The 24,169-nt window shown below is 39.1% G+C and overlaps 2 protein-coding genes across 9 annotated transcripts in view; one reads left to right on the forward strand and one right to left on the reverse strand.

The window, feature by feature from the left end:
- Window positions 1-12,759: 12,759 nt before the first annotated feature.
- LOC128864752 (piggyBac transposable element-derived protein 3-like) lies at window positions 12,760-14,968 on the forward strand. The gene is made up of 4 exons (XM_054104508.1): window positions 12,760-12,770; window positions 13,029-13,303; window positions 13,351-14,010; window positions 14,802-14,968. The coding sequence occupies exons 1-4, from the start codon at window positions 12,760-12,762 to the stop codon at window positions 14,966-14,968; spliced, it is 1,113 nt and encodes a 370-aa protein (XP_053960483.1).
- A 3,649-nt stretch (window positions 14,969-18,617) lies between these two features.
- LOC128865195 (dnaJ protein homolog 1) overlaps window positions 18,618-24,169 on the reverse strand; it is a 119,472-nt gene continuing 113,920 nt past the window's right edge. For all 8 annotated transcript variants that reach the window (XM_054105298.1, XM_054105297.1, XM_054105299.1 and 5 more), the window contains exon 7: window positions 18,618-18,880. In XM_054105298.1, the coding sequence (XP_053961273.1) occupies window positions 18,653-18,880 (228 nt within the window). In that variant the 3' untranslated portion in view covers window positions 18,618-18,652. The remainder of the gene's footprint in view (window positions 18,881-24,169) is intronic.

Genomic DNA, 24,169 nt, shown 5'->3' on the forward strand with positions numbered 1-24,169 from the left:
TTTTCACATCGGTGGCTACGTCAATAAGCAAAATTGTCGGATTTGGGGCTCAGAAAATCCACACGTTACTGTAGAGAAGCAAATGCATCCACAACGAGTCACTGTTTGGTGCGGTTTTTGGTCTGGCGGCATCATCGGGCCATTTTTTTTTCGAAAATGAGCGAGGAGCTGCGGTTACAGTAAATGGCGAGCATTATCGTGACATGCTCAACGAGTTTTTGTTTCCAAAAATTGAAGAGGATGACATGGACGACATTTGGTTTCAACAGGACGGTGCAACTTGTCACACTGCCAAAGTTACACTCGAACTTTTGGCTACCGTTTTTGAATTCCGATGTCAATTGGCCGCCTCGGAGCTGTGATTTAAGCCCGTTGGACTATTTTTTGTGGAAAGCCGTTAAGGACAAATGCTATGCGAACCATCCAGAGACGATTGATGCTTTAAAACACGAAATCGAAGTTGCCATTCATGAAATCGGAGCCCAAATAATCGAAAATGTGCTTAAGAATGGGTTGATCGAATGGCCTACTGTAAAGCCAGTCGTGGCAGTCATTTGAAAGATATTATTTTTCATTGATAAATGATGTTCAATCTTCAAAATAAAAAAAAAAAAGTTTGAAAAATTATTTTTTCAAAAAGCAAATTTTACATGGCCCACCCCATATATTCTAATAGGTTTTTATATAATTTTATAATAAGTTTAATAAATAATTATAATAATTTAATAGATAAATAAGTAAATAAGTAAATAGAAACTAGAACTTGAATATATAAAACTAACAAAGTTGTTAAAATTCTAAGAAATAATTCCCATAGACCTATAGAAATTTACACCATTCTAATCCCACATAAGTGAATATTTGTGCCATTCAATTAGCCATCAATTAAATCAGCATTGATTTCAAGCAACGTACTAACATTGGTGATCTCCCTGCGGCTCTTACTCACTCATACGCCCACTCAAGAGCACAAAATTCTATGTAAAATTCTATACACAACTAATTAAGCGTTTTCCTTTGCCTAAATTAACCAGTTGACATTTTACGCATACAATTTCACACATGAAAGTAAAATTCCAGTTTAGCACTCGATGGCACGCATTTGCTGCACATCTGCTTATTTATATATACGATACGCACATATTATAAATATATGGGCATGCATGTACACACACAAATATTTTTCAAAGTCTTTATTACGTAATGGCAGGCCTAATACCCAGTTGGATCATTAATGGTATTTATTTACCTGTGAGCACAGCTTGAACATTGGGGCCGATTAATGGTTGCAGGACTTTAGGGGCAACTAAATATTTTAATGGTATGCCAGCAACAAAGGAAGATAAAAAGCACACACACAGCCACACAAGTGCGCATAAAATTTGCATTGAATAACTGTATATAAACGATTTCAAAGCTCTCGCAAATGTATGCGAATGTTAGTGATACAAATATACCATATTTGTTTGTGTGCGTACTAGTGCACATGCTTCAAATATTTATGACGCCAGTTATCCAAACTCAAACTCTCGCCATGGCGTATACGCAACATTCAGCTGAGTATGAGAGCACACGCACTCAATTCTAAATATGAGTAAATATATATCTGCATCTGTGGCTGAGTATAAGCATCATTATGGCGTAAACAGATATGCCAAAATACTATGTAAACACACATGTATACATACTCGGTAGAATGTTAGTATGTAATTACGCGTATGTGTGTGTGTGTGTTGCGCGCATTCATGCATCTAATAACTATTTATATTCGTAGTAGATTTGTATTAGCATCGAGCACAAATAGAGTTGCGAATAGTTTATCTGGGTAGAATTCAGTTACTCACAGAATCGCTTTTGGAAACTAAATGCAGAAATACCATATGTATGTATGTGTGTATGTATCTAGTGCATCTTCAACTCGACGCCAACAGTCAGTATGGTCTGAGCAAATATGCACGTGATATGGCAGATATAAATAAGACTACTTGGCCATATGATTTACTCAAATATATTTCATATGTCTGTGCATGCGTGCAGTGCACTTCTACACATACATGCATACTGCTCTTATTATATAAATGCTTTTGAAATGGGTAAATAAACCGCGCACAGTGATCTAAAAAGTAATTGCACGAAGCATAAGAACCAACAAATTTTTAGATACAGTCTGTCTAATGGAGGCGTGACTGGCAAAATTCAAACTTAAAGATCTGTTTCAATGCTGCTAAACTGGTGCATCCTATTTGTGAGATATTTAGGAAGCGTACGTTGCTTTTACAAAATGAGTTTCTCTTACGAAAAACGATTTGAAGAGGTGCTCCTATGTACTCACCTAAATATTCAAAAAGTGTACGGCATTTGCACCAAAATATTTTAAGAATTCGAAGACGATCCCCAATATATTTGAACAACGTACACCGAAGTTAAAAATGTTGACGACTTCCCCGCACGAGGACCAAAAAACAAACACTACCTTTCCATAGCAAAATCAGAAGATCCTTGATTCGTTTGTGACAAAAACGAACTTATCGTTGCTTGAAGCTGAAGCAGTTTTAATGAAAAGTGGTGTTAATGCATCCAAAGAGACGAGTCGACGATGTTTACTTGCAGAAGGTTTCAAATTCTTAATCACATGCACAAAATCACTGTCCCCAGAACGGAATTGGGCTAAAGTAATATTCTCGGGTGAATCTTCCTTTTCTGCGAATAATCGCTCCGAACTGTACAACGAACTGTTAGACATGCAGTAATGATTCATATGTGGAGCTGTTTCTCCGAAAAGAGATTTGGCTGCTTATTTCTGTTTGCCGCCAATTTGAATGCAGTTTTGATTAATAAAATTTACCAAAAAGCATTGTTACCGTCAGCTGCGAAGATGTTTGGAAAATGAGCAAAATGAGATTTAAATGTTGGATTGACCATCACGATCGCTTGATGCTAATCCTATTGAAAATATTTTGGCAATAGTTTAGCAGAAACTCAGAGGGAAACACATACGGACGGTCAAACAAATTTCGAGGCAAATTCGGCTGATTTGGAGCCGACTACCTCCACAACTTGCGCAGAAATTAACACAAAGTATGACTCGAAGATGTGAAGCCATTATAGCTAATGGTGGTGATTATACATTTTATTGAATTTATATTATTGGGTTGGGGAAAAAGAAATGTCGTACTTGTGATCGAAATTTGACGCTTTATTTAACGTACTTAGAATTATCCGATTCAAGTCAAATATGCCCCGTTTTGTTTGCACATTTGTTTCCATTTAGAAGGCAACTTCATTATCCCTCCTTTATAACCTCCCCTCGGATAATTCCCTTCCAATCCCACCAAACACACAGCAAAACCTTCCTGGCGGTCAATCCGGGCTTGGCGATGGTTTGGGGCGGCTCGCCGCTTCTCGACCACGATCTTTTTCGCTTGGCGTTATCGTATATGATCCACTTTTCATCGCCAGTCACCATCCGCTTCAAAAATGGGTCAAGTTCGTTCCGTTTTAGCAGAGAATCGCAAGCGTTGATTCGGTCCAAGAGATTTTTTTGCGTCAACACGTGTGGCACCCAAACATCCAGCTTTTTTGGAATCCAATCTTCTGCAAATGGTTCCAAACGGTTTCGTGTTCTACACCTAGTTCCTGACTAATCGAGCGAATGCTCACATGCCGGTCTCTTTGGATAATTTCAACGATTTTATCAGTCTCTACGACGATTGGCTTACCAGTACGGGGTGCACCTTCGGCATCTACTACACCAGAACGAAATCGATCGAATCAACGCTGTGCTGTGCGAATCGTTACAGTATCAGGCTCATAAACTTCACAAATTTTTGCCGCCGCCTTCGTTGCTTTTTACCTCTAAGGTAGTAAAAACGTAAAATATGACGAATTTCTTGCTTGGTGGACTCCATCTTTGACGCGCTATAACTTAAGACTGAAACGTACGATCACAACACTGTGAAATAGACACTTGTAGTATATATTATGGTCTTCAAATCGCCGTTTAGTGTGACCCCATGCAATAAGTACAATGCAAGATATGTTTAAATGTCGCCCCAATATAAGCTCATACAAGCAGTTTGTTAGTCAAATATGCAGTTAGAGATATACAGGTTATGGTGGTCACGCTTGAATTGAACAGACTGGACTTAAACATATTAGGACGAATGATTTTTTTTAACATACTAGCAGATTCGGACTCTGCATAACATTTCGGGAAAATATTTTATACCACCAAATTTTAAAAGAGGCTATCCTTAGTTAAAACCTAGTGCCATCTTAGGTCCCTTTAAACAAAAAATTAATATCAAAAATAAAATCTTCGTACCAAACATTGAAGTTTGTATATATGTATATATATATGTATGTATGCATAGTACTTTTGTTAATAAAGGGTATTTCAAAAGTGGGGTCCAGATGTCAGTAGTGAATACATCGTAGACGGTACGTTTTTTATCGTATCTTTGACATTTTCAAGTAGACAGATATATAAATTTGCATGATAGAACAACGCAAACAATACAAAAATATTCAATTTTATTATGAAAATGGTCAATCTTTAAGAACTACAAATCACAAGATTCGTAGTTTTTTTGGTGAAAATAATCGTTCGAATGAGTCGACAATTCAAAGGTTGGTGAAAAATTTTCAAGAAACTGGTTCTGTCGCGGATAGAAAAAGAAATAGCATATAAACCTCGTATGAATTAAAGATAGCTAAATTCGCCGGACCTTTTCCTAAGAACATCTATGTAGATTACCATGGAGGATGTCGAAAAAAATTCTTCTATACAAATTAACCCGCCCTAGTAAAATAATTAGTTTCTCTGAGATAATTAGTTTCTTTGAAAAGTGGAATTGTAACGATAGCTTTCAAGCAGTTCGTATTTTTTAACAGTGTTGCCTACTAGTTTTATTTTACAATAAGAGTTAATATTTTAAAATATATAAACATTATATTAAAAGATAGATTCCAAAAAAGTGGAATTTATTCAAAATATATTCTAATCTTTAATTTAAAATTTAAATTTAAAAATATTTTTATTAAGGTTTGATTTTTTTTATTTAAATCAAAATCATTAGTTTTTTTTTATTTTACTACGTGTCCATATTATTTTATGAGTTTACCACTGTATTATTATTCAAAAAGCACTTCTCTGGCAGATACTAGTGAGCACTTCAGGCCCTAACGGTGTTTGAGATGATAACAATGAGCAGTTTTTTATTTAAAAATTAGTAATTCCTTTGCCTTTTTAGAGTAATATAGCAAGGGTGATAGAGTACATGGTTACGCCTTCCGAATTCGCTGTGTCGCAAGAGCCCATGAATAACCAAATAAAACGAAAGGGAAACAACCAAGCACAAGAAATTATACGCACAAACACACACATTCCGTCTACGGCATCAGCCGCATAAAAACGCTAATGAACTGCATTTGTAAGCTTTATACTAATTTGTGCTTTCACAATTTAACACACAGCACTTCGTTTTCACTAGTTTGTATAGCTTAAATCTCACAAATCACAATATTACCAAACCATTCACTGAATTTTCACAAAACCTGTAATTTCTCCTCGTTTTGTTTGTTTTGTTCGTTTTAAATTGGAAAGGGAGCTGACGTCAGACTTGTCAAAATCGCGAAAAATAAAGTAACTGTTTCGGGAAGGTGCCACCGATGGTACTCAATTCGCCTTAGTAATGTAGGTATATATTTCACTTCGAATTCTTATAAAAGGAAAAGAAGTACAATATTATAACTAGAGATCGAATTCTTATGCAAGTGCATATTTTGTTTAACATCACAATGAAGTTCACACCTAGGTAGAAACTCATCATAATAAAATATTCAATTTGCATAAAAATCCGATCTCTAATTATAACAAACGAAAAGTACTCACCTATTTCCGAGGCTAGAACGAAAATGAGTAGTTCGCTAAGCTCTTTTATTTTATTTCATTTTTTTCTTGCGTACTCCACTCGGGAGCATAGGGCCTCGACAAGACTTTTCCGTCGTATACGGTTCTGGCCTGTTGTTTTTGCGCCGTCCCATGTTATGTCGGCAACTGCTAGCTCGCGCAACATCGACCTTCTCCAAGTATTCTTTGTTCGACCGCGACCTTTGCTCCCTTGCGCGTTCTAGTCCAGTGCCATTCTCGTGATGCTATCTAGAGGTTTTCTAAGCGTGTGACCTATCCATCGTCATTTTCTGCTTTTGATTTACCATACGATGAGTTCCTCATTTGTTAAGCTCTACAGCGCATCGTTACTGATGCTCTTTTATTTTGAATGATAATGAAAATGGACACACTTATTTTATGCTCAGCTGTAAAAGTAATTCATCACAAATACACTTCATTGCAACAATAATAAGAGAACTCTTACAAGACGAGTGCAAACCTCAGTAAAAAATTTTGAAGTTTTCACTCAAAGATGTTTATACTCCAGTGCATTTTCCACTCCTTCTCGTCATTCCTAGCGAATGGAGAATAGATGAAGCAACTGATATAAATAAAAATATTTTGGGAACACTGAATCAGAGTTGCCAAAAATTATATTTATTTCATCATTATCCTCAATCCCCAGAGCTCTAAGTTGGAGCATAGAGTTAGACTGCGTTTATTCGGAAGCACTTAATGAGTATTAGCAAGATTGTGTTCATATAGGGAAGCTTTTATTGCTTCAACACGTTACTTGTGATGCAATCGCTCTATTAGCACCCTTTGTGTGCTTGATTTTGCTGACTGTAGACTAAAACTAAACAATTGCAAGCAACGGAGCTGCCGCGTATGAATACGACGGACACCACCAAAAGAGAATTCGCAAAGTTGAAGCAACAAAAGTGTCCCTGTATGAACGCGGTCTAATGAAATTTGCCTAATATCAGAAAAGAGAGTTGGCAGCATTGGTTATTGTTCGTTATACCAGTTTTGTGAGATAAAGAACACTCGCTAGTGGTGAATCTTGCTCGATAACTTTGTTGTTGCTCTCGCATGCAAATTTTTCGTTAAGCAAGCAGAGCCCAAACATAGCGAGCAGAGTAAAGTGACGAATCGAAGACACCTACCCGCATATTGCAAATTTTCTAGACTTTCCAAATTTACAGAACACGTAATTTGTTCTCATTCATTATGAACAGAACTTTAAAAACCACTCTAGTTCACCAACTTTTTGGAATTAACTTATCTGATTCATCACACTGTACTCTACTTCACGATCAATGAGCTGCAACGAATTATGCTTTCGGAAACGCGGTCATACCGTAATTCTTCATCTTTTGCAATTTAATACTCACATGTTTATACTCATTTCTTGTTCATGCACAAACTCACTGACGACTGAAAACTACGTCTGGCTTTCAGTGGTGCAACAGCTTTTCATGTCCGCCACGGGCAAGCACATACATATGGACGAGTAGTTTACCAGCCCGCATGTCTGTCAATCTGCCTGCCTGTCTGTTTGTCTGTTATTTATTTGGCATCCCTATAAGCAACAATCCAAGCAGTTCATCCAATTTATCCCGGCGTTGTACGATAAACTCATACACTACGTTCATCTTCATGTCCATCACAAAACATTGGATAAACATTTCACATTAATTCTCGGCGAGAACAGTAACCACAAAGCACGCAGCACTCCACCCACCTGCAGGCACATACATACAGTAGATATGTAGCTAGCTAATGCAATAGAAGGCTTGAATGGACATAGAAGCTTGCTTTGAATGCATGGTAGAATGCGAGGGAGACTATGGCTAACGCAGACTGGGCTATTTGCTAAAATAACGTGCTTCAACGCCGCTGAGCCTTCTCATGTATCTTCGTCACAGTTTCTGGACTAACAACGTACGCCTTCACCCACAACGATGCTAGTTTTTTTGCCGTACATTTTCCCTATTACACTTTTGTTGTTTTTTTTTTACTATCTTTCATTTTTTTCTTGCATCATTTCGTGGTTTTTCGCCCCCAGCAATTTTTCTTTTGCTCCCCAAGACGAGGAGCTCGAGACGTGCTCGCCGGCAAATCCAGTCAATAAATTGTGCCACAAATGCGGTTGGCCGATACTGAAATCGATGCCATCGTGCTGCTGCTGCTGCTGCTGCAAAGCGTTACGGTGCTGACCACAATTTAAGTGGATGTAGGGTTACCGAGCGGAGAAAATGTGGGATGGGGATTGTGTGGTCAGACGTGCAGGAAAGCTGAGAGTCGGCAGATGGCTACTGCTCGGAAGCAGTCGAAGATTAATTTGGTGGATTTTTCATTTTTCAATATCGATTACGAATGGTAAATGATGTTGGGAAAGTTACTCGCAGCGCAGTTTGATGGGAGTTGCAGTCAAAAAATGGTCAGTGGGGACAGGCGGACAAAATGTGTATGTAAACACCAAAGTGGCAGAGAATGATTAGGCAAAGTGAAAAATTTAAACAACTTCCGTAGCAGTGAAGAGCTGGCAAAAGATATATGCAGCTATAAGAATTTATGAATCACATTGAAAGATTTAGAATTCAGTAATGTTTAGATTTACTATTTTGGGCGAATTTAAACCGGCTTTAGTAAGGTCGAGGAAACAGGCTTTACTTAACTGATTTATGTAGGTATTTAATTTGTATAATTTAAATTTTATAATTCGATCGGCCATTGGAACACTTATTTGGTCTGAGTTAGAAGTCCAACACTGAATTATAGAAAAGTTTTTTTTTTTTGTAACTGACCCTGCAAACATTTATGGTCCGCTGTCTTCGGCGCTTCATGCAAGTTTTTTGGCCATGAACACGAACCTATGCCGGTTTGTTAAGAAAAACCGCACAGGTGAATTAAAAATAAATAAATAAATTATTGGCACGTACACTTCTGTTAGATGTTTGACCGAGCTCCTCCTCCTATTTGTAGCGTGCGTCTTGATGTTGTTCCACAATTGTAGGGACCTACAGTTTTAAGCCGACTCCGAACGGCAGATATTTTTTATAACGAACTTTTTCATGGTATACACTCGGAGGTTAGCCATTGCCTGCCGAGAGGCGATCGCTATTAGAAAAAAATTCTTTTGATGTTTCGTGGATTCACGGATATTCGAACCTACGCTCTCCCGAATTGTAGTCCCGCACCAAGCCATTTGGCTACGGCGGCCAAGGTGAATTGAACAACCGAAATATACGGTGAAGTAAAAGGTAACAGCTCCGGGACTATAGCGACAAAGCCATTGCTAAACAGGTCCTACTCTGAAATCCTTTTCATCAAGCTGGTCGAGGAATTGGCAGACCACGTATCACTTGGTGACGCTCGGCATATGCAGAAATGAAATCTCTCGACCTGGCATGAAATGAATTGGGATCACTAGCACCGTGTTCGTTGGCGAAGAGGAGTAGTTGACGCCCTATACTCCTGATAGATGTTTAAGGAACGCATTGTTCTATTCAGAGTAGGCGTATAACTATACGACACTCACGCCAAAATGGACACCAACATTTGTATGAGAATCTCCTCCAGATAAGTACCTAACAAAGAGTTTCGGTCGCATGGGCAAAAATGCCGAATGCCAAAATATTTCGAAAACTAAGAAATTAAATATGAAAAGGATCGATCAATGATTTCAAAATATTTAAATATATTAACTTGGAAATTGGAATTTGTTTTCAGACTTTTTTTTGTTTTTTTTTTTACAAAAAGAAAAGTTTAAAGATATTGAGTTCGAACATAGTTGCCGTATATTTTTGTTTTTATGGAAAGGGTAAAACTTTTTCATTAGAAACAAAACAATTAATTAAAATGTTATTAGATTGCCATATAACTTATTTATGTAAGTAAATTTAATTATTTATTTTGTTAGCTGAAACAATATGGAGATTTAAAGACAGCTTTGATAAAAATAGTATTACAATAACATGAATCAAAAATCAAGCGCGAAATCCTAGGTTCGCAAAAAAGACGATTAAAAACGGCGGCGGAAGCATCATGGTTTGGGGAGCTTTTTCTTGGCATGGTGTTGGGACGATTGTTCGCGTGGTTGGTAAAATGGATAGATTTCAGTATTTGGATATACTCCAGAATAAAATGGAGCCATTTGTGTTTAAGTTTATGCCATTAAATTTGACATTTATGCAGGACAATGATCCAAAGTATACTGCAATGCCAGTGAAGCAATGGCTCAGAAGAGAAAAATTAATGTACTGGATTGGCCGGCGCAGAGCCCTGATCTCAATAGAAAGTTTGTGGAATGACGTTAAGGTCAAAATTTGCTAACAAATGATGATTTGATTGATTGATTTGATGATTTGTGGGCCACAGTTGAGGCGGCTTGGTATTCGATTTCAAAGGAAAGATGTCACAAGCTTGTAAAAAGCATGGAGCGACGGCTTGAAGATGTAATCAAAAACGGTGGATATAGTACAAAATACTAATCTGGTAAAACAATATTATTACTTGACTATCTGATTTGTTTACTATTTTTGCTTTTATTTGGAATTTTTTGGGATGTGCTATTTATGTGTCCAGGATGTTTCGTGAGTTATCAACGTTCTCGTAAATTAAATCAGAACTGAAATTCTTCTTGACCATTTTTTTTTTTTGTTTTAAAGTGGAAGTAAATAAGTTTTTAATTTTTTATATTGTTTTTTTTTTGCAATCAAAAATAATTATTTAAAAACATACTCCACTCTTTGCTTTCAAAGTCTAAATGTGCTATTTATATGAACATGGTTGTATCTGCGTAGAATTTGGAAATGCAAAATGTAGTCCAATGCAAAATTAATGAGCCCTAAGAATGCTTAAAATATTTATTTTTTTATTTTTTAAGTTTGAATCAAACAAAATATTATTTTATCATACAATTTTCCGTACATTTTCGGTTAATCTAAAAATCCAATTAAATTGCAGAATTTTATAAATCATTTAAATCATATATTCTTACATAATATAATTCATTAACGGAAATTAATAGTGCTTTTGTGAGCTAAATAACATTTTCTAAGGACCTGAAATGCATACATACACACATAGCTAAATTGCCGGAAAAATCTCTTATTTTCACTCATTCCTCACTCATAAAATCGAAATCATTACGTTAAGTAAATTCATTAAATTTATGCATACACAAGCACGCATACCCCAATCAACGCTTCTAGCACCCCGCCAAATCACTATATAAACACCTAGAAAGGAAGACAGCTGAGTGCAAGCAGAGTACGAATTCTTATTAAAAGCTTATTAGATATGCCTGGATAAGTCAAATTGCAGAGCGATCAACACACATTTCTACCCTTACCGCCAAACTCCATTTCGCATATTTGATTACATTTCAACTCCACCAAAATTCCAGCTGCGCATTTGCACCCTCAAATAAGTTTTTCGCACAGCTCCCTGCTGCTCATGCCTACATTGTGGAAACTTATCTGGAGCACGTGGTCATTGCTTATTCTTCATTAACACACATACATCAATCGGACCTCCCAGTTCAAGTTCTGGCGCAGTATTATTACTAGCATACATTTGCATGGTCGCATGTAGTCAGCCATATTATACTCGTACTGCTATTTTGCTCTTTCGCCTCTAATAAATCATCTCTAAATGGTGGTGCACTTCCCCATACTCACTTGTATGTGTAAGTGGAGCTTGTAAGAATTCGCCAAGACAACGCTTGCAGAGAAAATCTGCACTGGTGAAGCACTTTCTGATTCAGAACTACAGATTTCCACAATTGCGAAGCACTGCGCTACTCAGAGCGCCGCCAAATGAAAGCTTTCGCGTGTACACCCTGTACTACTACTTCAAACAACAAACGTTGCATAGCTTTAGGCATGCAGTGATAAAGCAAACTTTGGCGGATACGCGTTTCCTCAAAAAAAGTAAAGAAATATGCTTATAAAGCATTAAAGTAATCATAAATGATGTGAAATTTAACTTACATGAAAAAAGTCAGATTTCTAAATGATAAAAATATTTTAGTGACTGTACGTTTTTTGAAGCCGTTGCTGTTTACTTATCGGATCAACAAAAGTTGAGTTGACTGAATACCCGAAATTACCGGAATAGTTTAGAGATAAAAGTGTTAAGAGGTAAAATTGCTCTTTCCTAAACTTTCATACCGAAATCTTAACACAACCTCCTTATTTTACACCACATCGGCCCGAGCAGTTAGAAGTAGGTGGAGCAAAATTAATCGTCAATTTTTATTTTTACATTTCTTTTTTGGGGGTATTTGAAAGTATTAGTGTTCCTGTAAATAGCCTTGAAGAGCGGCAGCACAAATGAGAGCAAATCTGAGACACTCTTTTAGAAAGGCTTTAGAAAGAGTTCGCATATTCTATAGACAAAGATTTCGTACCTGCTTAGAAATTGAAGAAGGGCACCTTGAACGCCTTAAAACTTATGGCCCCTATTATGAGTTAGATTCGATCTTCGATATTCGCTGGTTGTCGAAGATCGAAAATCGAATGTCAATTTGGTATTATGAGCGGTGCAACTCTATCGAAATTTTCGTTGTTTACCGAATTTAGAGCCGAATGCAATTTTGCTTTCGATTGTGTAGCGTATTTTGGGAGAATTAGTTAACCCGAATCTTCCCACGATTACCATATGGTAATGCAAACATGCCGTTACAATTTTACGTATTATGTCTGAACTAAATAACAAAAAAGAATAACTGTATTTCACGCAGAATAAATGCAGCTCACGGAAAAACATAAGTGTTTTGTTATTTTTAGTGCAGCTAGCAAAGCTATAAGACGTCAAACTCAGGTGAAAAAAAAAGTGAATTATTGTGGTTTTTTAACATGGCACGTCGGTAAGTATATGAATAACTTTTTGCTTTTTTGATATATTTCCAAAAAAATTGCATCAGTTGGTAGCTAATGAAATAAACTAGTAAATGCAAGTTTAGTTTTGTTTGAAATTTGATTTTTTGTGTAACTTTTTTGTATTTTATTCAAGGCGTTACCATATGGTAACCGTGGGACGTCTAGGGTACAGGGTTTTAATTACGTTTGGTGTAGTTTGTTTTTGAGATTTTTGATCATATTTATTGATATTTTGTGAATTACAGCGGTTTATCGTTGCAAGAAATGCTTGATTTCATTCAAGAACTCGATGAAGCAGAAGATCAAAATCAACTGTGTGATATTCCAACCACTCTTTATATCGAGCCTCCTGTGGATGGCAACGAATCTGGCGAAGATGACGCTGAAGATGATTGTGCGGGCATTCCAGATAATGTTTGCCCGGCTCAGCTAAGAGGTGGCTGCGAAGTTGTTATGGCTAGTGGGCGACGTATGCAAGGTTTCGATGAAGAGAAGGATATGGGAGGCATGTTTAGAGACGGTATAAGCATACCATCATTTTAATCTTATAAACTCTAAATTTTTCAGCACCAAATCCAGGTGATTTGCCTGTTATTGAGGTTGCAGACACTTATAATGAGATAGAGGATGAAGAAACAAGGGCTAATCGTTCAGAATCTCCAATGAGGAAGCGCTTATGTAAAATTGAACCGAAACCTTCAAACGTTGCATTGCCATCAGGAAACAAGGAAACTGTTTTTGAATGGATCAAGAAGAAATCGTCATCTCTAATTCCAATTTTTCCAAGCGCAAATTACGAAGATTGTCGCCATTCACTGCCACACGAACAGTTTGAAAAATTTTTTGATGACACGTTATTGGAACATATTTGCGAACAAAGTGCGTTATATTCGGTGGAACAGAATAGACCGAACCCAAATATAACAGTCAGCGAACTTAGAGCATTCATAGGCATATTGATCGTCACTGGCTACAGTTATCACTCCAATTACAAACATTTGTGGAGTCAGGATGAAGACATTCGGAACAATCTTGTCAGTAACACTATGCGTCGGAATCGTTTTCAAGAGATTTTGCAAAATCTTCACTTCGAAAAAAATTCCAAGGCTTCTTCAAAAGACGGCCCAAATCCTGACAAAATGTGGAAACTGCGTCCTCTTACGGATCATTTGAAAGCAAAAATGATAGAAAATTTCCATCCGGAACAAAATCTTTCTTTCGACGAAAGTATGATATCCTATTTTGGTAAACATGGATGCAAGCAATTTATAAAGGGCAAACCATTACGATTTGGATATAAAGTCTGGTCCTTATGCCTTCCATCTGGTTATTTGGTGAATTTTGAAATTTACCAGGGGAAGAATCCTCGATCGAATTTGGAGTACGAAGCAAAGTTTGGAAAATGCGCCGCTCCTTTAGGAAGCATGATCGACGATTTTCCTGATGAATTGAAATCGCTGTCATTCCAGTTTTATTTCGATAACCTGTTTACTAGTTATCCTCTGTTGGCATATCTCAAGCGGATATAAAGGTACTGGGACAATCCGAGAAAACAGAATTCCAGCAATCTGTCCACTAGTGCATAAAAAAGACTTCAAGTCAATGGAAAGAGGTTACTCTGAATCAATTGAAATGAAAAGCACTGGTATTTGTTTGGTGAAATGGAAAGATAACAATGTTGTCTGCATGTTATCTACCTGCTTTGGTGAGGATCCGAAATCAAGGGCACAGCGTTATTCGAAGGCAAGTGGATCGAAAATAAATGTACCCCGTCCTTGCGCAATCACGGAATATAATAAATTTATGTGCGGAGTAGACCGATTAGATCAAAATCTATCCCTGCACCGCATCTCATACAGGGGAAAAAAGTGGTGGTCTAGCATTTTTATCTGGCTGTTAGATGCTTGTATTCAAAATGCATGGCAACTTTACCGCAAAGATCAACCTATCAGTCAGTTAGAATTTCGACGACAAGTTGCAGTATACTACTGCAAACACTATGGTATACCGCCCAAAAGTCCTGGACCTGCGCCCTTTCACAGATATGCATACCAACCAGGTCGAGTTGAACATACTCTGCGCTATGATCAGGTTGGACATTTTGTGGTACCATCAAATCGTAGGCATTGTGCCAGTGACGGATGCAGAGTTAATGGACGAACTGCATGTGGTAAATGCAACGTAGGACTTTGCGTACAATGTTTTGCTCAGTACCACACAAAACCATGATAAATTTCAGTTCAAAAATGTTTTTTTTTTCATTGTCGTGAATTCATTTATTTTACTTATTTTTTAAATAAAAATGTTTGAAAACAGTTATTTTTTGAAAAATTAAAAATAAAACGACATTCGAAAACCATGTTGTCTAGAGGTCCCACGATTACCATATGGTAACGCTAGTTTTCCGCATTTTCCGGAAAATCGAAGCGAGGAAAATGAAAATGGACTTCATTTTCGTGCTCAGGAGATCGAAATACATAAGTATACAACATTTCACAAAAATCCAAAACAAAAAAAGTTATGGGACTTCCCGGGTTAAAATGTAAGTTGTTTGCGATTATTGATTGTTTTATAGTAACCAAATAATAAACATGTCCTATTTTTTTTTATAATTTTATGCAGGTCGAAAGTCGTGAGTACCAAACAGCAATTAGAAAGGCTAATCGCATTAATGGAAGAGAATTCACAATTCGCAAAAGGGATTTACACAAAAATTTAAGCAACAAAAAAATGGGAGGAGTTTACAACGGAGCTGATTTGATTGGGACCACCAGTAAGAACGGCAGCACAATGGATTAAGGTTAATAATGGTTTTTTTGTGATGTTTGTAGAAATACATTTTTATTTTCCCTTCACAAGTATGGACTGCTGAATGACGAATATTTGAATGAGGAAAATTTATAACAAAAATAAAAAAGAAACTATGGCATAAAGGTTTTTATTTAATACTTTTTAGTTTTTTCCATAATATTCTAAGAATATCATTTCTCATGTTTTCTGCTTCTCCGTTATTTGACTCCACTTCAATATTTCCAGCATCATCGTTGAGGGTCTCATCGGATAACTCTTCATCCGGAAGTTGAATATTGTAAAGCAGACAAATGTTGTGCAAAGCTGCACTACCATTAATAATTTGTGTTACTTTTTTTGGAGAATAGTGGAGAGCTCTTGCCTGCAACAAACATCTAAATCGGTTTTTCTAGACTCCAATTGTTCTCTCAATGATACTTCTCGCTTTAGCATGTTGTTAGTTGTATGTCCTTTGTGGAGACCCTTCCTCAGAGTTTCTGAACGCAGTCATTAAATATGGTTTTAGAGCGTATCCAGCATCTCCTGAGACAGACAAAAATTATTAAAAACGGAAGTTCAATTGGTGTTTATTACATACCGAGGATCCAAGTATTGCGACGACCATTGAGATGTTGCTCCTCTAAATGCGCTTTCAATGGCCACATGTTGAAAGCCATAGAATCATGAGTAGCTCCTGGATTTTTCGCAATTATATAAGTTATTTACAAACCTGAAATTTACATTATTCACATTGAGATAAATCGTCGAACCACAACTCCGTTGTACTCATTTTCACAAAAAATACTTTTTTTAATTTTTAAAAATGTTTTTAACAAAGAATTTCAATACAACCGCTTTTTCTTTTATTTTTATTTGCTGTATGAGCTGAGAAAAAATTATCTATTGTAAATGCGTCGAGCGATCAAAATTCACAATAGTCCTATTCTTCAGCGAATGAGCACCATAATACCAAATGAAAATTCGTTCGATCAGCACTTTCGACTACAGTCGAAGATCGAATGTTGCTCATAATAAGCGCCTATATAACTATCTTTGTTGTTTTATATGTTGCTTTTTCATATAGGAATAGCCTGTATATCTCCAGGACCCACTTTACTTTTCTGACCCATGTTTATTACAATTTTTTTTGCTTTTGGTCCCTTTCTTCGATGCTTGGCCGAGCTCCTCCTCCAATTTGTGCTGCGCAGTTTTTTTTATGCCGCCTCCGAACGGCAGATGATTATTTACAAAGAGCTTTTTCATAGAGGAAATATACTCAGAAGTTTACCATAGACCGCCGAGGGACGACCTCTATTAGAAAAACTAGCGTTTTTATATTTTCTTTTATTTTACATCAATTTGTTTGCTGTTTAGCAAAGGGTAAGTATTCATTCAACTCTGTTTGCTCTACAGGGTTGTACATATTCGACAGACCCATCTGGCAACCCTGTATCTTTTGACAGAGATCGCTTAATGACATACCGCGTTGGAAGCTTCAGTCCAAGCAGATTTTTACCATGGAACAGTACACGCCACGCGAGTGCTCCCAAATTGTTGAAATTTACATTCAACAAAAGAAGTCAATTGTGAAAACTCAACGTGCGTATAAAAATTAAATAATGTGACAAATGGCGATTTTGACTGGCCACCGCGTTCGCTCGATTTAACGCCACCTTCTTTTCATCGAGGTCAGAAGGGTGCCGAAGCAATCCGGGACATTTGCGACGGGTATAGAGAAGGTCGTCACGGGAGATGAGAAATAGTGCCCGTACATCCAGATGAAGTAAAGAACGGGTTGGGTGGCTCCAGGAGATACGAGAAAGCCGAGAGTCAAGCCGGATCTTCATCCAAAGAAGATTATGATATGTGTTTGGTGGAACTGGGAGGCCATGATACACTGGTAAATGCTCGAAAAGAATACCACGGCCAACAAGGAGCTCTACATTGCACAGCTACACTGCGTGAATTAGGCTGCTCGACTGAAATAACCTCATCGACATGGACAAACCATACTCCTGCTCGACACCGCCAGGCCCCATGTCGCACAAGTCGTCTAAGCTGCACTCCAAGAGCTCAAATGGGAGGTCCTTCAGCATCCGCCGTATTCTCCGGACCTTGCACCGACCGTTTACCATATTTTCCGCAAAATTTTTTACATTGGTGTGCATGAATTTGTAACTTAAATCTTCATTTCCGTATTTCCTTTTAAAATTTCTCGAACGGCGCATCCCCACAAACTAAAAAAACTATTAAATAAGTAGACACCCTATAATCAAGTATCAGTATGCCAAGTGTAGTATTTTGGCACCGTCGAAAGTGACCCTACTTTCGTCTTAAATTTTATGATTTCAGTTTAACTCGGCCCCACAGATTCCGAAAATCCTCAATTTCCACCAAATGTAAATTCCAGTTTCGTCGAAAAAAAATAGCCAATGCATTTTAGTGTTTTTTAAATAATTTAATGTTATTTAAAAAAATAAAAATTAAAATATAAAGAGGACGTAGAGACGTATCATTTAATATAATTTTAGTTGTTTTACACAGAAATCTTTTTTTTTTCATTTTAATTAAATAAAGTCTAGAAAATGAAAGTAATTTGTCACAAACAAAAAATGTAGAGAGTGAAGAAAAAGTGTGTTGCTTGATAGAACGAGAACGCAAGACAGATAAAAAAAGAGAGAGAGAGAGAGAGAGAGAGAGGAGCGCGAAATGTCGGTGATCAGTTACAAGCAAAGCCGTTAACGATTTGTGGAGGGCAAAAGAATATCATCCGAATCAAAGAATTTTAATGCATAATTCTTTTTTGCTGCTTATGTATGTATGTAGTTCCTCGGCACAACAACGGCATGAACGGCTCTGAAAACGTTTCAAACTTTTCGACAGCTGCAGCGCATTCTATGTTGACTTTTTTCTATTGTTTTCTGTTAATCCTTCATTTGCTGGTTATAGCCATAATTGCCCGCATATTCTACTCATCTCTCTGTGCCCCTTTCCTGCCGATGCTACAGCTTCCTATGCTACTACTGTTGTTATTGTTGATGTAGTTGTTTTTGTTTTTTTTTGTGTTTTTTTACTCTCATCATAACATATCCCTGAGCAATTCCTTTTGCGCGGCAGTCAACTTCTCCGGGAATTGTATATCGAACGCCACCAGTAGATCACCTTTCCGCGTTGGATCCTTGGGGAAGGGCAAACCATAGCCTTGTATACGCTTCACCGTATTCGGTTTGATAATCTCCTGCATGGTGCTGATACGCAACTTATCACCGGACATTGTAGGAACTTGGAAGACCACACCGCATAAGGCCTATTGGCGAAAAGAGAAAAAATAAAGTAAAAAATTAGTAAAGCCATTTCGTAAAATAAACAAACAAAAAATGGGGAAAAAGAGAATACGAAACAAAGTGAACAAACAAAAAAATGTACATAGATACAACTTAAATTGTGTAGGGTCGCTTGTGTTGGCGTTTGAGCGATACATTCTCGGCATCAAAAGGCTTTTAAATATCGCTCAATCAAATATCAACTAATCCGCCCGCAAATAAACAATTCAATTTCCTTCCAATTTGCTGCCCGCATCATTCATTGGTGACGCATCCTTGTGCTCTTGTTCCGGCTTGTTGGTGTATCCCAACGCTATGTCAATGCAGTCATTCAACAAATTATCAATCTTCTTTGCCACTAAATGCGCATACAAGACTGTTTATCCTGGCGGTTACAATGGAAATTGTCTATGGTACAACAATACACTAGCATTTCGTATTCACTTATGTAACTATCTGTAGGAGTGGGCGTGTGTGTGTGTGTGTACATTTCATTTATATCTTAATGCGACATCTAAATCCTTTTTTTATATACTTAATCGTGCTTAAACATGTTGTTGACAACTTGTTTGTTTTACAAATACATACAAACGAATATTACAAGCACACACACTCCCATATGCATACACACAAATACGTGGAAATGTAATATACTATTTCAGGCTTAACAACTCCCCATCGCCTACTACGGCTGTACGTCTCACTTTCGCTTTTACTTAAACATTTGTTGATTTTAGCTTTATTGATAGTTTTCTGTTGGCTTTTATACATGCATACCTATGCGCATCAAGACATACATGCATACATATACATATATTGATAATGTACATATACATATACATGTCATAAGCCCAGCTGGAAATTTTTAAAATGCATGTACATATGTATGTGTGTGTTTGTATAAGCAAAAAACGAAATTGCTCAGGCACGCCCGCAGAACAGAAGTAATGTTAGTTTGGAAGCGGGAGTATAACATAGTGAAAAGATTTTTAGAGGTGTGCTACGTAGCAGACCGTTATTCGGCTCTGAGCGAATTTCACAGAATTAGCTGATGGACTCACGTCACTTGGGTCGCGAAACGCTTTGTTTACGAGAAAACTGAGATTGTGTTAGTGATATATGAAAAAAATCAACGAATGGCAACACTTCGTTGCCACATGAATAACGAGTGATTGAACGAGTGTGTAATTTTTTTTTCGCCATAGCTAAATAGCAAACCTTTTTTAATTTTTTTTTTTTTTTGTTTTTTGTGCCGATGAGGGGGTTCAAAATGCCTAATGCATCAACCGTCGCCGACTCTGGAACCTCCTCCAGAGTGGCATTCCATATTCCTCATGACAAAGGTCTATCTATGTGCCTGCGTCCAGGTCCCGCTTTTTTATCCGGAGAATTCTTTCCGCGAATCCACTGATGATGTCTCACCTTTCGTCGCTACTTAGCATCTTGTCGATTACATTTTCAGTGGTTATGTGACCGACAGCATTCTCCAGCGTTCGACGTTCTTGTTCACAACGCCTGCATTAGAAGAATGTGTGCTCAGCGGCATCTTTGGCGGCATGCCCGTATATGCATGCGTGGTGTTCGTATTTCCCTATTTTGAACAGGTATTTCTGGAAATACCCGTGCCCCGAAAGCATTTGGGTTGTAAAAAAATTGACTTCGCCGAAGTCCCTGCTGTTGCATGTGGCAACGTCTTTCATAAGCCTAGCCGTCCATCTGCCGGGTGTTTCGATAATCCCGCGGTCTTGCCATAGCCTTGTTTCGGCAGGTTTGCTAACTCTCTTTTCCATTACCTCTTCCTTTAATGCCCATAGCTTTTTCCTTTCAGTCTATTGAACCGCTTATTACTTGAACAGCTGGCCCTGATACTGTGCAATAGAGGGAAAGAACTTTCAGGGCTGCTGTCGTTGTACCGATGCCAAGAGCTTTCATCGATGATTTACCTTTAGCGCACTTGCCCACAGTTTAGCTCCGTCAAAGCGTGGTAGCCATCAGCAAACCTGGTAATCTTGGTGCCATAGTTACCCATTTTTACTTACAGGTTGGTGGAAAAGTAGTAAAAGCGACACCTAGCGACTAACAGAGGTATCAACACTTATGCGATATTTCAATAATTTATCTTTCGTGTGAACTCACACAAAAATTATATTTCAAGCTGTAAATTTAGACTTTGTTTCAAAGTCAGTTTTTTGCTTTTTCATGGAAAGAACCGCGCAGTGATGGAATTTTTGGCTTAAGGAGATTAAAAAAAAATGGTTAAAGTGTTAAAAGCATCTGCTCTAAAAAGATATACAGTGTCTCACAAAATTATTTGGAAACCTGCTTTAATTTTCCTAAGAGACATTCAAAAAAAAAAATTATTTTATCTCGGGTTCACATTCAAAAACTAGTTTTTTAACACTCAGCTTTCTCTTGAAAGAATTAATTCAACATCTCAAAAAACAAATTATGAGTGTAATCCGCTATAAACAAGAACTGGCTTGAATTCACATTACATAAGTCTTCAGATCTTTAAATCGTAATAAACTTTTGCAAAGGCACCGTTTTACCCACACAAGACGTGTCGCTGTTGGTAGAATTTAACATTCAATCTGTTAGTTGTTGTTGTTTTAACAGCATAGTTAGCCCTGTCAGTGTGGGTATATCATCTGTCGTCTTCGTCTAGCTCATCTAGGGGTAGGCCCAGGAAACATGCTGTTTCGACGGGTTGGGTCCAGAGGGAGAGGGGGGTTAGATGAGTCTGATTAAGGGGGCATGTGAAGAGGTGGTTAGTGTCGTGCGGGGTACCTTCACATGCCGGACATGTGTTTGGTATGTCGGGGTCAATTCTGGATAAGTAGGAGTTTAACCTGCTACAATATCCAGAACGTAATTGTGCCAATGTTACACGAGTCTCACGGGGAAGCTGGAGCTCTTCTTCTGCAATGGGTGGTGGTTGGACTCCGATTACGGCATTCACGGGACGGGAGTTCATGAAGGTGGTAACGGCCTCCCGGTGAATGTCGTTTATTGACTGTCTGAATACTGTCCGGTCCAGTAGGTCTCGGTCAGTTTTGTCCTGGAGTTCGTCAGCGTAGTCGAGGAGGTGTCTCCTGACGTGCCTGGGAGGCGGCTCAGGCTCAAGCAGGTGTCTGCAGGGGTGAAACCTGCGGTAACACCCCAGCAGGAACTGCTTGCTGAGCAGTTTGTTGTGCTCCGCGACTGGGAGCATTTGTGCCTCGTTGTGCAGGTGTTGTATGGGTGACATCAGGAGGCACCCGGTCGCTGTCCGAATGGCGGTATTCTGACATGTCTGAAGCTTTATCCACTGCGAATCACTAGTGCCAGGCGACCAGACAGGCGCAGCATAGTTTAGAACCGGCCGGCCAATTGCCTTAAATGTCGAAAGCAACAGTTCTTTGTCCTTGCCCCAAGTGCTGCCGGCCAGCGATTTGAGGACCTTGTTGCGATTTTGGACTTTAGTGGCAATTGCGGTTGTGTGCGCAGAGAAGGAGAGCAAGCTGTCAAAGGTTACACCCAAAATTTTGGGGTTATTCACAGTCGGAATTGGTGTGTCGTCGACTTTTACCTTAAGGGACAGCTTGACCTCCTTTGTCCAGGTGGTGAAAAGGGTCGCCGTGGACTTAGTGGGGGAAAGTTGGAGATTCCTCGCAGTGAAAAAGCGAGAAAGGTCGGTGAGGTAGTTGTTCACTTTGGAACACAGGCCATCGATGTCATTGCCCGACGCCATTATCGTGCAGTCGTCAGCGTATGAGATCAGGGAAACTCCCGCTGGTGGTTGGGGGAGCTTCGAGATGTAGAAGTTAAAAAGCAAGGGTGAAAGGACACCACCCTGCGGTACGCCTTGCTTAATCTTCCTCTGCTTTGACATTTGATCTCGAAAAATCACTGACGAGTGCCGACCGCTCAGGTAGTTCGCGGACCACCTCTTCAGCCCTGGCGGGAGTGTCGACTGATAAATATCATCTAGTAGCGTGGAATGGCTGACTGTATCGAAAGCCTTCTTTAGGTCCAACGCTACTAGGACAGTCCTCTCGCAGGGGCGGTTTTGGTTAAGCCCGCGATTTATCTGGGCGTTTATGGCGGTGAGTGCCGTGGTGGTGCTGTGCACTCGTCGGAATCCGTGCTGATGTGGGGCTGGGGCCAGGTGGGTCGTGAAGAGTGGGAGTAGGAGGGCTTCAAGTGTCTTCACTACTGGGGAAAGGAGAGTTATCGGCCGATAGGACTCCCCTTGGTTGGCGGGTTTCCCAGGTTTCAATAGTGGGACCACTCTCCCTGCTTTCCACTTGTCAGGGATGATGAGAGTGGCCAGAGACAAATTGAAGACCCTTGTGAGGTATCCTACTCCCAGGGGTCCCAGATGCTTCAGCATCAGCGCGTTAAGTCCGTCAGGGCCAATGGCTTTCGAAGATTTCGACTTGTTGATGGCCCCCTGAACCTCATCACCGGAGAAAGTAAGTGGCGCACTGTCGTTCGTCAGTTTGTGCAGCCTTCTGGTAACACGACGTTTGGTTCTGTCGCCCGGAGGATGCAGTGTAAACAGCCGGCTAAAATAGCTCGCGCATCTCTTCGGGTCCGACGAAGTACAACCGTTGAAGGTGATAGCCACCTTGTCGTTGTGTTTCGTCGGGTTCGACAAGGACCTAACGGTGGACCAGAGCTTACTCACTCCGGAGGTGAGGTTACAAGTCTTCAGGTGCTCAACCCATTTAGTCCGCTTGTGTTGATTTACCAGTTGCCGGATCTCCAAATTGAGATCCCTTATGCGGGGATCCCCGGGATCGGCCTGGCGTAGGTGGTCACGCTCGTTTGCTAAACTGGCTGCTTCTGCTGGGAAGTGGGGACGGATGTCCTTATAACATCCAGCTGGGATGAAGCGAGCCGCAGCAGCTGTGAGCACCTTGCGGAATGCGCGTTCGCCGACGCGCACATCAGTGGGGATGGGAAGAGCGGCGAAGGTGTCCTCGGTGAATTCCGTGAAGCCGGCCCAATTAGCTTTTATAAAGTTAAAATAGGACCGGTGATTCGCGGAAACGAAATCGGCAGGTCTCTCGATCGAGACGATAATGGGCAAGTGGTCTGATGCAAGCGATAGCATAGGTCGCCACGTTATGCTATTTATCAGACCCGCGCTAGCTATTGTTAGGTCAGGCGAGCTGCTACAATTGCCCACTACCCTGGTGGGGGCGTCGTCGTTCACTGTGCTGAATGTCGAGTCGTCTATCTGCTCTGCCAATTGCTGTCCCCTACGATCATTTGGCAGGCTTGAATGC

The sequence above is a fragment of the Anastrepha ludens genome, chromosome 5, assembly GCF_028408465.1.
Source record: "Anastrepha ludens isolate Willacy chromosome 5, idAnaLude1.1, whole genome shotgun sequence".
In the NCBI taxonomy this organism is placed as follows: Eukaryota; Metazoa; Arthropoda; class Insecta; order Diptera; family Tephritidae; genus Anastrepha; species Anastrepha ludens.

Excerpts from the sequence above, each read along its gene's own strand:
- LOC128864752 (XM_054104508.1), top strand. Across the intron at positions 13,304-13,350 it reads GGGAGGCATGTTTAGAGACG|CACCAAATCCAGGTGATTTG; the intron begins GTATAAGCATAC and ends TAAATTTTTCAG. Across the intron at positions 14,011-14,801 it reads AAATCTTTCTTTCGACGAAA|TCCTGGACCTGCGCCCTTTC; the intron begins GTATGATATCCT and ends ACCGCCCAAAAG.